This window comes from Lynx rufus, unplaced genomic scaffold (assembly GCF_022079265.1).
Source record: "Lynx rufus isolate CCGP_SWC_20201006 ecotype Redwood Valley unplaced genomic scaffold, mLynRuf1.p SCAF_2, whole genome shotgun sequence".
In the NCBI taxonomy this organism is placed as follows: domain Eukaryota; kingdom Metazoa; phylum Chordata; class Mammalia; order Carnivora; family Felidae; genus Lynx; species Lynx rufus.
This window is the reverse complement of record NW_025814834.1, coordinates 121,418,296-121,434,088: the sequence shown is the minus strand read 5'-3', so window position 1 is coordinate 121,434,088 and position 15,793 is coordinate 121,418,296. Positions and strand designations below refer to the sequence as shown.

At 40.1% G+C, this 15,793-nt stretch overlaps 1 protein-coding gene across 1 annotated transcript in view; it reads right to left on the bottom strand.

The window, feature by feature from the left end:
• Window positions 1-15,793, bottom strand: part of SPAG17 (sperm associated antigen 17) — a 215,282-nt gene that overhangs the window by 44,091 nt on the left and 155,398 nt on the right. The window contains exon 29 of the mRNA XM_047085237.1: window positions 1,690-1,907. Within this exon, the coding sequence (XP_046941193.1) occupies window positions 1,690-1,907 (218 nt within the window). The remainder of the gene's footprint in view (window positions 1-1,689; window positions 1,908-15,793) is intronic.

The window sequence follows — 15,793 nt, the reverse complement described above, 5'->3', positions numbered from 1 at the left end:
GCAATGCTATCCCCATTTTGTAGATTATGGAAGTTAGGCTTGGAGAAGTTAAGAAATTTGCTCAAGGTCACTCAGCAAATGTCAGGGCTGGTGTCGACGAAGGCTGTTTGACTTGAACACTGATGCTCCTTCCATTGTCATGTATTTGTGAATGAAAAGTTAGTATCAGGACTGGCCTGGCCGAGTTCTGTCTGGAAACATGACCCCAGGTTCTGCCTCCTTGAAAATTATAGGTTTAAAGTAAGCATGACCTGCTGAGGCTGCCTTTCGTATGCCAATCTTGGCCTAATGTCATCAGAACAGAAGGTGAATCATGCTCTTAACCACTATATTCTGCAGCAGTATTCCTCATTATACATACTGGTTGAGAGTTCCAAGGATAAGAACCTAAAATAATGAATAGTGTACATTTCTTTCTCATATATAGTGATTTCTGCCTACTATAAAGAGATAAGAAGGCAATTATCACCTGCTTCCAACAGCCCCAGACATTTGAGTCAAAAAACAGCTGATAAACCCACTCTCACACCCATCTGCACTCTTTGGTGAAATATTGTGGCCCTTACAGTTAGGACAGTACAAGTTAGAAAATACTCAATGGTTGAATTATATATTATAGAATTTGCAATTATTGCCAATTGAACACCATGATTGAAATATGTATTATATAAATTGCTATTATTGCCAATTGGACACCATCTGTGAAAGGAAGGGGAAGGAAGCATGAACGGGCAGAGGCAGAAGCTGAGCTGTGGCACAGACCCGACAAAACCTCAGTCAACTGGCAGGAGCTCGGGAGCCAGTATCCCCTGCCCCAGTGTCCCAAGTCTGGTAGCAGGAGCCAGATTGGCATACCCCTGCCTCACTCAGTCACTGCACGCAGCTACCTTGGAACCATGTGAGTCAGGCAAAGCAACTCTCTGCAACTGAGGCAGATGCGGAAAGACCTGAAAGCTGCCCAAGTGGAATCCAACACTTCCTGGATATACTCTTGACCACATTACTTAACTTGCGGAGGCCCAATTTCCTCATCAGTGTCATATAATATTCATTGGTGCAAAGACTGAATGAGATAGTGTATACAAAACTCCAAATCCCTAACAGAAATCCCAGCACACAGAAGGTGCTACTGTTCATCCCAGAAGTTTCGATTTCTTATCATTAATCAAACCATTATTTTCTGTACCACTCATTTGTCACTTATTCTTAGGCCACAAATAAAATCTTTTGTACAGTTGCTCTGGAGTGTTGCTAAATTCTTGAATTATTTAATGTGAGTATCTCCTTAAATATACCATACATACTTTGCAGTCAAGGATCACGAGCAAATTTCTAGCATTCATCCCAGCTGCACAGAAAGAAGTAGGAACCAAGCACAGCCCAACTTCCAGAAGATAAGACATACACACAAATACATTCAACATAAAGAAACATGTGACACAATCTTCTAAGTGTTAAATGTGGTACATTCATGATCTGTTTCTCATTTCAAAAATTATTATTTCATGGCACGTTACGTTAGTCAAATAAACCACCCAGTGTTTTTGTGTTTGGGAAGACGGGTCCGTGTGTTCATCCATCCACCTAGTTACCAGTTACAGAAAACTAATTATTTGCCAGGCACTCTTCTATGTGTTTCAGAGCTCTAATGACTTATAAAAATTTGCAACATACAATAGTTTGCCATACCGTTCCACTGACAGGATCTGTGGCCTTAAAGAATAATAATGGGGTCACGTCTGCGATTCTTTCCAGTCCTCTGGTGCCAATCCGATTTCCTTCAGGTGTGGTTGTAAACCAGGTGCCTACATGAACGTCTACAGGAGTTACTGCTTGAACCGTCTCTGGGTGAGGTTCATGGCTTTCATTCTTATGTGCCATTGATGACTGATTTTTGTGACTTTTTCCTGTAGAAGTTCAAGTAAAATCAAACACAATGTAACTATAATATCAATTACATAAATTACTAAGTTTTAACACACTGTAAACTACCTCAGACACTGTGGCATAGAAATTCTATGTAGTATTCATCAGTTATATTATTTTTCAAGTGGAAAAATATATCAAGTTATGCACTTGAACCTTGGCTGGATTCCCACCACCTCTCCCCAAATAGACACATGCATATACAGCTCACCCTCTATGGCACGATACCTATTTGGTCAACTGCTGTATACCTTTGAGTATTGCTTATAGCTCCCTGGATTCCAGATTTGGGGCTCTGTACCCTGGTTTTTAAAGCCTACCTTTGCTCCCTACCTTTGACTCCTTCTTTTGACTTACTTAACTCTAGCATTATATGAGATTTTTAACTCTTCATTCCCCTGATTTTGTCATTTTGTTAGTCACAGATAGGAGACAGCTTTCTTCAGCCCTGGATCTGGAGAACTTTACCAACCAGGCATATATCCTTGGCCTCTCACTAGGGGAGAGGATTTGTAGAGTTCGACTACTCCATTGATAATCATCTGATGCATATCTCATCCCTATCCCTCCCTACCACGATCTATTTGGAAGACAGTAATGAAAAAGCCCTCAAGGAACTCTGAATAATGTCTCAATGCCTTTTTCAGGATAGATTTGCTCCATGTTATCAAACCTCAGTGATGAAGTGAATTCAGACCCAGAAGCAAATTACAAGAAAAGATAGTGAAGGATTGTTAACTCTTGGAAGATTCCTCAGAGTCTTCCAAATGTGCATCAGAGCATCGATCCTGGACTAATATGCAGACTCAGCTAATGGGAAGACCCAAATAAGACAGATACCATTGCCCTAGGATTTAATTTGGACTTACTTCTATTTCCAGAGCATTAAAAGAGCGCTGAAAGATAGACCTGTAGAAATTATTTCGAATGAATCTCAGAGAGTCAAAGCGATAGAAATAATAAAAGAGAGGTAAAAATCTCTAATACATGCTTAACTAGAATTCTAAAAGAAGAGAAAAAAAGGAACAGAAACAATATTTGAGGAGGCAACTATTGAGAACTTTCCAGAATCAATGAAAGATATTAACCCAGAGATTTAAGAACCTCAATGTATACTAACTGGATAAATAAAAAGAAATCCACACCCAGCTAAACTGTATTGAAATTATAATAAAAAAAGAAAATATATTCAAGGCAGTTAGATTATCTTCACAGCAATAGCAATTAGACTGACAGCCAATTTTTCGACATCATCACTGGAAGCAAGAAGAGTATAGAGAATTTTTGTGAATATACTGAGAGAAAACATCTGTCAATCCAGAATTCTGTACCCAGTGAAATTATCATCCAAGGATGAATACAACATAAACACATTTTTTGGGAAGCTATCTGTTATACGATAAATAGATTAGAAGCTCCAGTAAAAAGACAAAAATTATCAAACTGAATTTTAAAAATATTACCCTATAAGTTGCTCACAAGAGATACATTTAAACATAAACCACAGGAAGTAAAATAAAATATGAAAAAGTTACACTGTAAAGGGATTAATAGCTGGTGTGTCTATAATAATATAATAACATAACATAATAAGATAAGCAAAATACAATTTTGCCCTCATAGAATAGACATTAGGGCAAAAAAGAATCCTAGAACAAAAAACCACTGCATACTGATAAAATGTTAAATTCACCACAAAGATATTATAATTTTTAAATTTATAAGTATCTAAAACCATATCCTCAAAGTATATAAAGAAAAATTAGACAGAACTATTCAAAAGATGTAATAATTTCAGAAATAAAGAAGTAAAGATTAAATTATAAGGAGTATAGCACTGAGTAGACTATTCTACCCTTAAAACATACTTCTGCTGAAACAAATTGTTACAGCAGATTAAAAATATCTGTGAAGTTATACAATACTGATTGGTAAATTTGACATGTAGAGCAAATATGGTTTGCTGTATGTTTTTGTATAGTCTGTGAAGTAACACTTCTTTTGACGTTTCTATATAATTAACAAATCAAAAGAATAATAATACCTTGTGATACGTGAAAATTACATGAAATTCAAATTTTAGTGTTCATAAGTAAGTTTTATTTAAACACAATACAGCATGCTCATTTGATTATGTATTGTCTATGGCTACCTTCATGTAATAAGGGCAGAGTTGAGTAGTTGTGACAGAGATAATACAGCTCACAAGGTCTAAGTCAAATATTTACTATCTTGTCCTTTGCAGAGAAGTTTGCTGAACTTGAAAATGGACCAGACAACACAACCAACAGGTTTGATCTAATAGACATAAAGAGAACACTATACTCAATAACTACAGGATACATGCCCTTCCAATCACACACAGACTTTTTACAACACTTGCCCATATATGAGGCTATACATCATGTTTTGACAAATTTCAAAAGATTAGTTAAAAATCAACTATTAAAAAAAAAAACCTAGAAACACTTCATAGTTTTGGAAATTTAAAAACATTATGGGTCAAAAAGGAGGTCATTATGGAAATTAGAAAATATTTAGAGCTAAAAATAAATAAAATACTAAAGAGTATTTCTTGTGAGATGGGAGAAGTACTTCTGGAATGGCAAGAAAGGACCTTCAAAAAACCATTCTTCGATCAAAACAGTGAGAGCGCTGGGAAAAAATGATCAAAGTCAACTCTTTCAGAACTCTGGATATAAACCAAAGAATTGCAACAATCCAAGAAACAATTCAAGAAAACAGTTGAATCTCAGTAAGAATAACTGCTTTGTGTTGTTATAACTTGCCCAATTCTCACCCTCCATCTGCACCCACCCCCACCCCCTCCATGCCCTCCACCCCATCTCCAGCTCTGCAGTAACCTTGAAAAACAGTAGCCTTGGAGTTATAGTAGCTGTGACAATCTGGCAGCCACTGGAGGGGGCAGATAGGCCTGCAATTCTCTCTAAAAGCCCCATTCCCAAAGACTTGTCATTGTTTGACTTCTCTGAAAACTCCCTGAAAATCCTCACCCTGACCTGGGTCAGAATTCGCTCATTATAAACCACCTTTTCCTGGGGCTCCTGCTGAAACAGTCAGTGGCGATTGTTCACAGCGTGGCTGTCTAAGGCAGCAGTAACAGCTGGGGCAAAAAAGAGGCTGACCTAAAAACTTAAAAGGAAAAGCTAGAGAATGAGATGACCAAAGGGACTTTGAAAAACTCTGTCATTTTCCTAGGAATCTAGAAGGCCACATGTACATGCAGGATTGTACTCATGTCCAAGAAACACCTGAGAAACACGGGCTGAGTTTGAGGCTAAGGCTAGGGTCTAAACTGCGAGAACGATGAAGGAATGCCCCAGTAAGCACACACATCCCCTTGGCAAAGGCTGGGAGACTTGTTGGTTTGAGGCATGTAAGGGAACCCCTGCCTAATCACTACCTGACCACTGGGCTAACAGAGCAAAAACTTCAGTAGCTACACAGGACAAAGGAAAGATATTTGCAAGAACAAGTTCAGTAAAGTCACTAAACAAACAGCAATAACAGCAACAACAACAAACACTGGGGGTTAGGATCTTATTTCCAGAGTTGCTGCAAAACAAAAAAAGGGTAGAATAAGAAAGGTCAGCAAGATTTTAAGATACTAGCTCAAAATGCAAACAAAAAAATCAATTATATTGGTATACACCATCAATGAACAATCCAAAAATAAAGAAAACAATTCCATTTATAATAGGATCAAGAAGAATAAGACACTTAGGAAAAATTTAACAAAACAATCGTAATAATTGTACACCGAAAACTATAAGACAGTATGGATTGCAATTAAAGAAGTTCTAAATAAGTGGAAAGATATCCCAAGTTCATGAATTAGGGACAATATTGTTAAGATGTCAATACTCTCAGAATTTAACTACATGTTCAGTGGAATCTCTATAAAAATCCCAGCTGCCTCTTTTGTAGAAATTGACAATCTGTCCCCAAAATTCATAGAGAAATGCAAGGGACCCAGAGTAGTCCAAACAACATTAAAAAAGTAAAACGAACATGGATGACTCCCACTTCCCAGTTTCAAACTTATAAAGCTGTAGTAATCAGGACAGTGAGATGTTGGCATAAGGACAAACATATTTATCAGTGGAGCAGAAGTAAGAGTCCAAAAATAAACCTTACCATTGATGGTTAATTGATTCTTGACTGAGGTGCCAACCAATTCAATGGGGGAAATAATTGTTTTTTAGTAAACTCAAAAAAATGAATCTGGACCCCTATCTCTTGTCGTATAAAAAATTATATAAAGGGGCACCTGGGAAGCTCAGTTGGTTGAATGTCTGACTTCAGCTCAGGTCATGATCTCATGGTTCATGAGCCCAACCCGCGTGGGGCTCTGTGCTGACAGCTCAGAGCCTGGAGCCTGCTTCAGATTCTGTGTCTCCCTCCCTCTCTGCTCCTCCCTACATGTGTGCACGTGCTCTCTCTCTCTCTCAGAAGTAAATAAATATTTTTTAAAAGTTCTATAAAAATGGATTTAAAAACCCCAAATGCAAGAACTAAAAATATAAAACTCTTAGAAGAAAATATAAGAATAAATCTTTGTGACTTTGGATTATTCACTGATTTCTTAGATATAATACCAAAACCACAAGCAACCAGAGGGGGGGGAAAAGCAGATACATTGGACTTCAGCAAAACGGACACCATGAAAAGACATCATGAAGAATGTAGAAAAAGAGCACAAAGAATGGGAGAAAATATTCACAAATCATGTATCTGATAAGGAAGTTGTATCCAAAATATACAAAGTATACTTACAACTCAATAGGAAGAGGATGGATAACTTTTAAAAAATTGGGGAAAGGATTTGAATAGCCATTTCTCCAAAGAAGGTAAAAAATGACCACTAAGCACATGAAAAAGTGTTCGACATGCTGGTGAAAAATAAAATAATGCAGCTGCTTTGGAAAACAGTTTATCAGGTGCTCAAAACGAGAAACAGAGTTATTATTCCAGCAATTCCACTCCTGGTTTATGTACTCAAGAGAAATGAAAATATATGTCCACACAAAAACTTGTACAGAAATGTTTGTATCAGCTTTATTTGTAATTTCCTAAAAGTGGAAACAACCTATATGTCCATCATTGATGAATGTGTAAACGAAGTGCGATATATCCATACAAGAGAATATTCTTCGGCTATAAAAATGAGGTACTGACACAAGTTACAACATGGATGACCCTTGAAAATATTACACTAGATAAAAAGAAACCAGTCACAAAAGGTCTTATATAGTATGCTTCTGTTTATATGAAATGTCCAGAATGTGTAAATCCATAGAAACAGAAAGTAGATTAGTGGTTCCGAGGTCCTGGGTGGAGGGGAAAAGAGAGTGTTGGCTCACGGGTACTGGTTTTTGGGAGAGGGTGAGGAGAAAGATGAATAAATAGAGCACAGGGTTTTTGTTTTTTCCCACAGAGAGTAAAATTATTCTGTATGATATTGTAGTGGTAGGATTCACTACATTACGCATCTGTCAAAACCCTTAGAACTGTACATATCAAAGATTGAACCCTAATGCAAACTATGGACTTCAGTTAATAATAATGTATCAGTATTGGTTCATCAATTGTAAGACATGTGTTTATTAATTTTTTTAATGTTTATTCATTTTTTTTTGAAAGATAGAGACAGAGCACAAGCAGGGGTGGGGCGGAGAGAGAAGGGGATCCAGAATCTGACGCAGGCTCCAGGTCCTGAGCCGTCAGCACAGAGCCCAATGTGGGGCTTGAACTCATGAACCGTGAGATCAAGACCTGAGCTGAAGTCAGACGCTCAACTGACTGAGCCACCCAGGCGCCCCATGACATGTGTTTAAAACAGGGAAAACAGTGAGCCAGATAGAGAGGAAGCACGGAGGAATTCTGTACTTTCTGCACATTTTTTCTGCAAACCTAAAATTGCTCTTAAAAACAGAGTCTAGTGGGGCCCCTGGGTGGCTCAGTCGGTTGAGCGACCGACTTTGGCTCAGATCATGAACTCACAGTTTGTGAGTTCAAGCCCCGCGTTGTGCTCTGTGCTTCAGATTCTGTGTCTCCCTCTCTCTCTCCTCCTCCCCTTGCTCACGCTCTGTCTCTCTCTCTCTCTTAAAACTAAATAAATATTTTTAAAAAACTTTTTAAAAAAGTCTAGAGGCACCTGGGTGGCTCAGTCAGTTGAGTGTTGGACTCTTGACTTTGGCTCAGGTCACGATCTTACAGTTGTAGGATCTAGCTCGGCATTGGGCTCTGTGCTGAAGTGTGGAGGCTGCTTAAGATTCTCCCTTTCCCTGTGCCCCTCTCCTGCCCATGCACTCTCTCACACTATCTCTCTCTCTCTCTCTCTCTCAAAAAGAAAAAGTCTATTTGTTTTTCGTTTTGTTTTTGTTTTTAAAGTGAATGCATCACCTCGGACGGGAGGGCTTTGAAGAAATCTGGAGCACACCATGCTGGAGGTGGAAACTCTTTGGAACCCTGTGGGGTGCTAAGGAAAGTGGCCACCCTTACGTGAAGTCCTCTCCTATCAGAAAAGGAAGGAGCCTTTGAGCTGGGGAGTTTGAAAGCTATGAGGACGCTTTCATTCACTTCAACCAAGGACCTTTTGCTACTACCAAAGGAAAGTCTATTTCACTAAATTTTGAGTAACCAAAAAAGGAATTCAATTTGCCTCTTGGTCGTTGGTTACTGTGGTGGTGGTGGGGAGGGGTGTGTGTGTGAAACTGACAAAGAAGATTAAATCCTGGTCTCAGACCATTTAAGTCAAATGAGAGATTGAGAAAAATTTGCAATGCAGGTGTCCAGATCGAAATCCCAGCTCTCCCACTTACTAGCTGAGAGGCCTCAAGGCAGTTATTTAACCTCTCTGTGTCTCAATTTCGTCATCTGTAAAGTGGGATTATTAAAATATATATCACACAGGGTTGCTATGAGGATTCACTGATTTAATACTTTATTCAGAATTGTGCCTGGTACACAAACACACATGTCCTACATCTAAAGATCTCTTACAAATAAATATGTAAATAATGAACCTCCCAAAGGTAAACAAGAAAATATGTGAATAGAAAAATTCATAAAGAAAAAAATTATTAAATTTTCAACCTCACCAGTAATAAAGAAATGCAAATTAACACAATAATAAGATTATTATTATTATTATTTTTTTTTGTTTATTTTTTTTTTTTATGAAGTTTATTGACAAATTGGTTTCCATACAACACCCAGTGCTCATCCCAAAAGGTGCCCTCCTCAATACCCATCACCCACCCGCCCCTCCCTCCCACCCCCCATCAACCCTCAGTTTGTTCTCAGTTTTTAACAGTCTCTTATGCTTTGGCTCTCTCCCACTCTAACGTCTTTTTTTTTTCTCCCTTCCCCTCCCCCATGGGTTCCTGTTGAGTTTCTCAGGGTCCACATAAGAGTGAAACCATATGGTATCTGTCTTTCTCTGTATGGCTTATTTCACTTAGCATCACACTCTCCAGTTCCATCCACGTTGCTACAAAAGGCCATATTTCATTTTTTCTCATTGCCACGTAGTATTCCATTGTGTATATAAACCACAATTTCTTTATCCATTCATCAGTTGATGGACATTTAGGCTCTTTCCATAATTTGGCTATTGTTGAGAGTGCTGCTATGAACATTGGGGTACAAGTGCCCCTATGCATCAGTACTCCTGTATCCCTTGGGTAGATTCCTAGCAGTGCTATTGCTGGGTCATAGGGTAGGTCTATTTTTAATTTTCTGAGGAACCTCCACACTGTTTTCCAGAGCGGCTGCACCAATTTGCATTCCCACCAACAGTGCAAGAGGGTTCCCGTTTCTCCACATCCTCTCCAGCATCTATAGTCTCCTGATTTGTTCATTTTGGCCACTCTGACTGGCGTGAGGTGATACCTGAGTGTGGTTTTGATTTGTATTTCCCTGATAAGGAGCGACGCTGAACATCTTTTCATGTGCCTGTTGGCCATCTGGATGTCTTCTTTAGAGAAATGTCTATTCATGTTTTCTGCCCATTTCTTCACTGGGTTATTTGTTTTTCGGGTGTGGAGTTTGGTGAGCTCTTTATAGATTTTAGATACTAGCCCTTTGTCCGATATGTCATTTGCAAATATCTTTTCCCATTCCGTTGGTTGTCTTTTAGTTTTGTTGGTTGTTTCCTTTGCTGTGCAGAAGCTTTTTATCTTCATAAGGTCCCAGTAATTCACTTTTGCTTTTAATTCCCTTGCCTTTGGGGATGTGTCGAGTAAGAGATTGCTACGGCTGAGGTCAGAGAGGTCTTTTCCTGCTTTCTCCTCTAAGGTTCTGATGGTTTCCTGTCTCACATTTAGGTCCTTTATCCATTTTGAGTTTATTTTTGTAAATGGTGTGAGAAAGTGGTCTAGTTTCAACCTTCTGCATGTTGCTGTCCAGTTCTCCCAGCACCATTTGTTAAAGAGGCTGTCTTTTTTCCATTGGATGTTCTTTCCTGCTTTGTCAAAGATGAGTTGGCCATATGTTTGTGGGTCTAGTTCTGGGGTTTCTATTCTATTCCATTGGTCTGTGTGTCTGTTTTTGTGCCAATACCATGCTGTCTTGATGATGACAGCTTTGTAGTAGAGGCTGAAGTCTGGGATTGTGATGCCTCCTGCTTTGGTCTTCTTCTTCAAAATTCCTTTGGCTATTCGGGGCCTTTTGTGGTTCCATATGAATTTTAGGATTGCTTGTTCTAGTTTCGAGAAGAATGCTGGTGCAATTTTGATTGGGATTGCATTGAATGTGTAGATAGCTTTGGGTAGTATTGACATTTTGACAATATTTATTTTTCCAATCCATGAGCAGGGAATGTCTTTCCATTTCTTTAAATCTTCTTCAATTACCTTCATAAGCTTTCTATAGTTTTCAGCATACAGATCCTTTACATCTTTGGTTAGATTTATTCCTAGGTATTTTATGCTTTTTGGTGCAATTGTGAATGGGATCAGTTTCTTTATTTGTCTTTCTGTTGCTTCATTGTTAGTGTATAAGAATGCAACTGATTTCTGTACATTGATTTTGTATCCTGCAACTTTGCTGAATTCATGTATCAGTTCTAGCAGACTTTTGGTGGAGTCTATCGGATTTTCCATGTATAATATCATGTCATCTGCAAAAAGCGAAAGCTTGACTTCATCTTTGCCAATTTTGATGCCTTTGATTTCCTTTTGTTGTCTGATTGCTGATGCTAGAACTTCCAGCACTATGTTAAATAACAACGGTGAGAGTGGGCATCCCTGTCGTGTTCCTGATCTCAGGGAAAAAGCTCTCAGTTTTTCCCCGTTGAGGATGATGTTAGCTGTGGGCTTTTCATAAATGGCTTTTATGATCTTTAAGTATGTTCCTTCTATCCCGACTTTCTCAAGGGTTTTTATTAAGAAAGGGTGCTGGATTTTATCAAAGGCCTTTTCTGCATCGATTGACAGGATCATATGGTTCTTCTCTTTTTTTTTGTTAATGTGATGTATCACGTTGATTGATTTGCGAATGTTGAACCAGCCCTGCATCCCAGGAATGAATCCCACTTGATCATGGTGAATAATTCTTTTTATATGCTGTTGAATTCGATTTGCTAGTATCTTATTGAGAATTTTGGCATCCATATTCATCAGGGATATTGGCCTGTAGTTCTCTTTTTTTACTGGGTCTCTGTCTGGTTTAGGAATCAAAGTAATACTGGCTTCATAGAATGAGTCTGGAAGTTTTCCTTCCCTTTCTATTTCTTGGAATAGCTTGAGAAGGATAGGTATTATCTCTGCTTTAAACGTCTGGTAGAACTCCCCTGGGAAGCCATCTGGTCCTGGACTCTTATTTGTTGGGAGATTTTTGATAACCGATTCAATTTCTTCGCTGGTTATGGGTCTGTTCAAGCTTTCTATTTCCTCCTGATTGAGTTTTGGAAGAGTGTGGGTGTTCAGGAATTTGTCCATTTCTTCCAGGTTGTCCAATTTGTTGGCATATAATTTTTCATAGTATTCCCTGATAATTGTTTGTATCTCTGAGGGATTGGTTGTAATAATTCCATTTTCATTCATGATTTTATCTATTTGGGTCATCTCCCTTTTCTTTTTGAGAAGCCTGGCTAGAGGTTTGTCAATTTTGTTTATTTTTTCAAAAAACCAACTCTTGGTTTCGTTGATCTGCTCTACAGTTTTTTTAGATTCTATATTGTTTATTTCTGCTCTGATCTTTATTATTTCTCTTCTTCTGCTGGGTTTAGGCTGCCTTTGCTGTTCTGCTTCTATTTCCTTTAGGTGTGCTGTTAGATTTTGTATTTGGGATTTTTCTTGTTTCTTGAGATAGGCCTGGATTGCGATGTATTTTCCTCTCAGGACTGCCTTCGCTGCGTCCCAAAGCGTTTGGATTGTTGTATTTTCATTTTTGTTTGTTTCCATATATTTTTTGATTTCTTCTCTAATTGCCTGGTTGACCCACTCATTCGTGAGTAGGGTGTTCTTTAACCTCCATGCTTTTGGAGGTTTTCCAGACTTTTTCCTGTGGTTGACTTCAAGCTTCATAGCATTGTGGTCTGAAAGTATGCATGGTATAATTTCAATTCTTGTAAACTTATGAAGGGCTGATTTGTGACCCAGTATATGATCTATCTTGGAGAATGTTCCATGTGCACTCGAGAAGAAAGTATATTCTGTTGCTTTGGGATGCAGAGTTCTAAATATATCTGTCAAGTCCATCTGATCCAGTGTCTCATTCAGGGCCCTTGTTTCTTTATTGACCGTGTGTCTAGATGATCTATCCATTTCTGTAAGTGGGGTGTTAAAGTCCCCAGCAATTACCACATTCTTATCAATAAGGTTGCTTATGTTTATGAGTAATTGTTTTATATATTTGGGGGCTCCGGTATTCGGCGCATAGACATTTATAATTGTTAGCTCTTCCTGATGGATAGACCCTGTAACTATTATATAATGTCCTTCTTCATCTCTTGTTACAGCCTTTAATTTAAAGTCTAGTTTGTCTGATATAAGTATGGCTACTCCAGCTTTCTTCTGGCTTCCAGTAGCATGATAAATAGTTCTCCATCCCCTCACTCTCAATCTAAAGGTGTCCTCAGGTCTAAAATGAGTCTCTTGTAGACAGCAAATAGATGGGTCTTGTTTTTTTATCCATTCTGATACCCTATGTCTTTTGGTTGGCGCATTTAATCCATTTACATTCAGTGTTATTATAGAAAGATACGGGTTTAGAGTCATTGTGATGTCTGTATGTTTTATGCTTGTAGTGATGTCTCTGGTACTTTGTCTCACAGGGTCCCCCTTAGGATCTCTTGTAGGGCTGGTTTAGTGGTGACAAATTCCTTCAGTTTTTGTTTGTTTGGGAAGACCTTTATCTCTCCTTCTATTCTAAATGACAGACTTGCTGGATAAAGGATTCTTGGCTGCATATTTTTGCTGTCTAGCACCCTGAAAATCTCGTGCCAATTCTTTCTGGCCTGCCAAGTTTCAAAAGAGAGGTCAGTCACGAGTCTTATAGGTCTCCCTTTATATGTGAGGGCACGTTTACCCCTTGCTGCTTTCAGAATTTTCTCTTTATCCTTGTATTTTGCCAGTTTCACTATGATATGTCGTGCAGAAGATCGATTCAAGTTACGTCTGAAGGGAGTTCTCTGTGCCTCTTGGATTTCAATGCCTTTTTCCTTCCCCAGTTCAGGGAAGTTCTCAGCTATGATTTCTTCAAGTACCCCTTCAGCACCTTTCCCTCTCTCTTCCTCCTCTGGGATACCAATTATGCGTAAATTATTTCTTTTTAGTGTATCACTTAGTTCTCTAATTTTCCCCTCATACTCCTGGATTTTTTTATCTCTCTTTTTCTCAGCTTCCTCTTTTTCCATAACTTTATCTTCTAGTTCACCTATTCTCTCCTCTGCCTCTTCCATCCGAGCTGTGGTGGTTTGCATTTTGTTTTCCATTTCCTTTAAAGCGTTTTTCAGCTCCTCGTGACTGTTCATTAGTCCCCTGATGTCTGTAGCAAGAGATTCTCTGCTGTCCTGTATGCTGTTTTCCAGCCCAGCGATTAATTTTATGACTATTATTCTAAATTCACTTTCTGTTATATTATTTAAATCCTTTTTGATCAGCTCATTAGCTGTTGTTATTTCCTGGAGATTCTTCTGGGGGGAATTCTTCCGCTTGGTCATTTTGGATAGTCCCTGGTGTGGTGAGGGCCTGCAGGGCACTTCCCCTGTGCTGTGGTGTATAACTGGAGTTGGTGGGCGGGGCCGCAGTCCGACCTGATGTCTGCCCCCAGCCCACCGCTGGGGCCACAGTCAGACTGGTGTGTGCCTTCTCTTCCCCTCTCCTAGGGGCGGGATTCACTGTGGGGTGGCGTGGCCTGTCTGGGCTACTTGCACACTGCCAGGCTTGTGATGCTGGGGATCTGGCGTATTAGCTGGGGTGGGAAGGCAAGGTGCACGGCGGCAGGGGGGGCAGGCTTAGCTCGCTTCTCCTTAGGTGATCCACTTCAGGAGGGGCCCTGTGCAGCCGGAGGGAGTCAGATCGCTGCCGGAGGTTTGGCTCCGCAGAAGCACAGAGTTGGGTGTTCGCGCGGAGCGAGCAATTTCCCTGGCCGGAGCCGGTTCCCTTTGGGATTTTGGCTGGGGGATGGGCGGGGGAGATGGCGCTGGAGAGCGCCTTTGTTCCCCGCCAAACTGAGCTCTGTCGTCCGGGGGCTCCGCAGCTCACCCTCCCTTTGTCCTCCAGCCTTCCCGCTTTCTGAGCAGAGCTGTTAACTTACGACCTCCCAGACGCTAAGTCGCGCTTGCTGTCGGAACACAGTCCGTCAGGCCCCTCCGCTTTTGCAAGCCGGACTCGGGGGCTCTGCTTGGCCGGCGAGCCGCCCCTCCGCCCCGGCTCCCTCCCGCCAGTCCGTGGAGCGCGCACCGCCTCGCCGCCCTTCCTACCCTTTTCCGTGGGCCTCTCGTCTGCACTTGGGTCTGGTGACTCTGTTCTGCTAATCCTCTGGCGGTTTTCTGGGTTATTTAGGCAGGTGTAGGTGGAATCTAAGTGATCAGCAGGACGCGCGGTGAGCCCAGCGTCCTCCTACGCCGCCATCTTCCTAGTCCGCCCACAATAATAAGATTATTAATTATCTATCAAATGGAATAAGATTAAGAGAATGAGGAAATCCAGCATCGGCAAGGGTATGAGGAAGGAAATATTTTCGTACAACACAGGAGGTAGGGGTGTAAATTGAGAATACCTCTGAGGAGAGCAATTGCATAATTTAGACTATGGCAGACACTGTTGATTGCTTACTCAACTGTTACCCGACTTCTTTTTTCCCTACAGGTAGTGCGCATCTCCTGAGAAAAAGGCCAGAAACGTCAAATGCTTGTTTTTCCAGCTTGGGTCCCTGGCCAGGTCGAGTCAGTGAGATATAAGGGAAGGTCTTCTGGTGGGGGAAGGCAGTGGAATCCAGAAATGTTTTCCTCCCTGATAGAGAGACAACCGTGAAAGTTCTTGTGTCCACTCTCTTCGCGTTTTGCTTTGAGGGTTACTACATGAGAACCTGGGGCCTTTGCAGCTCTGAGGAAAGTCAAGAGAACCAAAGAGATGCCTACTTAGAACCTTGACATTGCCTATCTGGTCAACTAACCCTAAAACACTAGCCCAGCACTAGACCTAATGTGGAAGTGTATATAATGGCATAGGAAAATGTTCGTTATTTAGTACTACGAGAAGGAAGCAGTTCATGACAGTGTGTAATGCCGTGATTCCAATTAAAGTTTATACATATGTATATGCGTCTATGAGTATAGATGAATATATTCATAGAAAAGATGAGAAGTAAAAGAATAACAATAATGAACATTTAT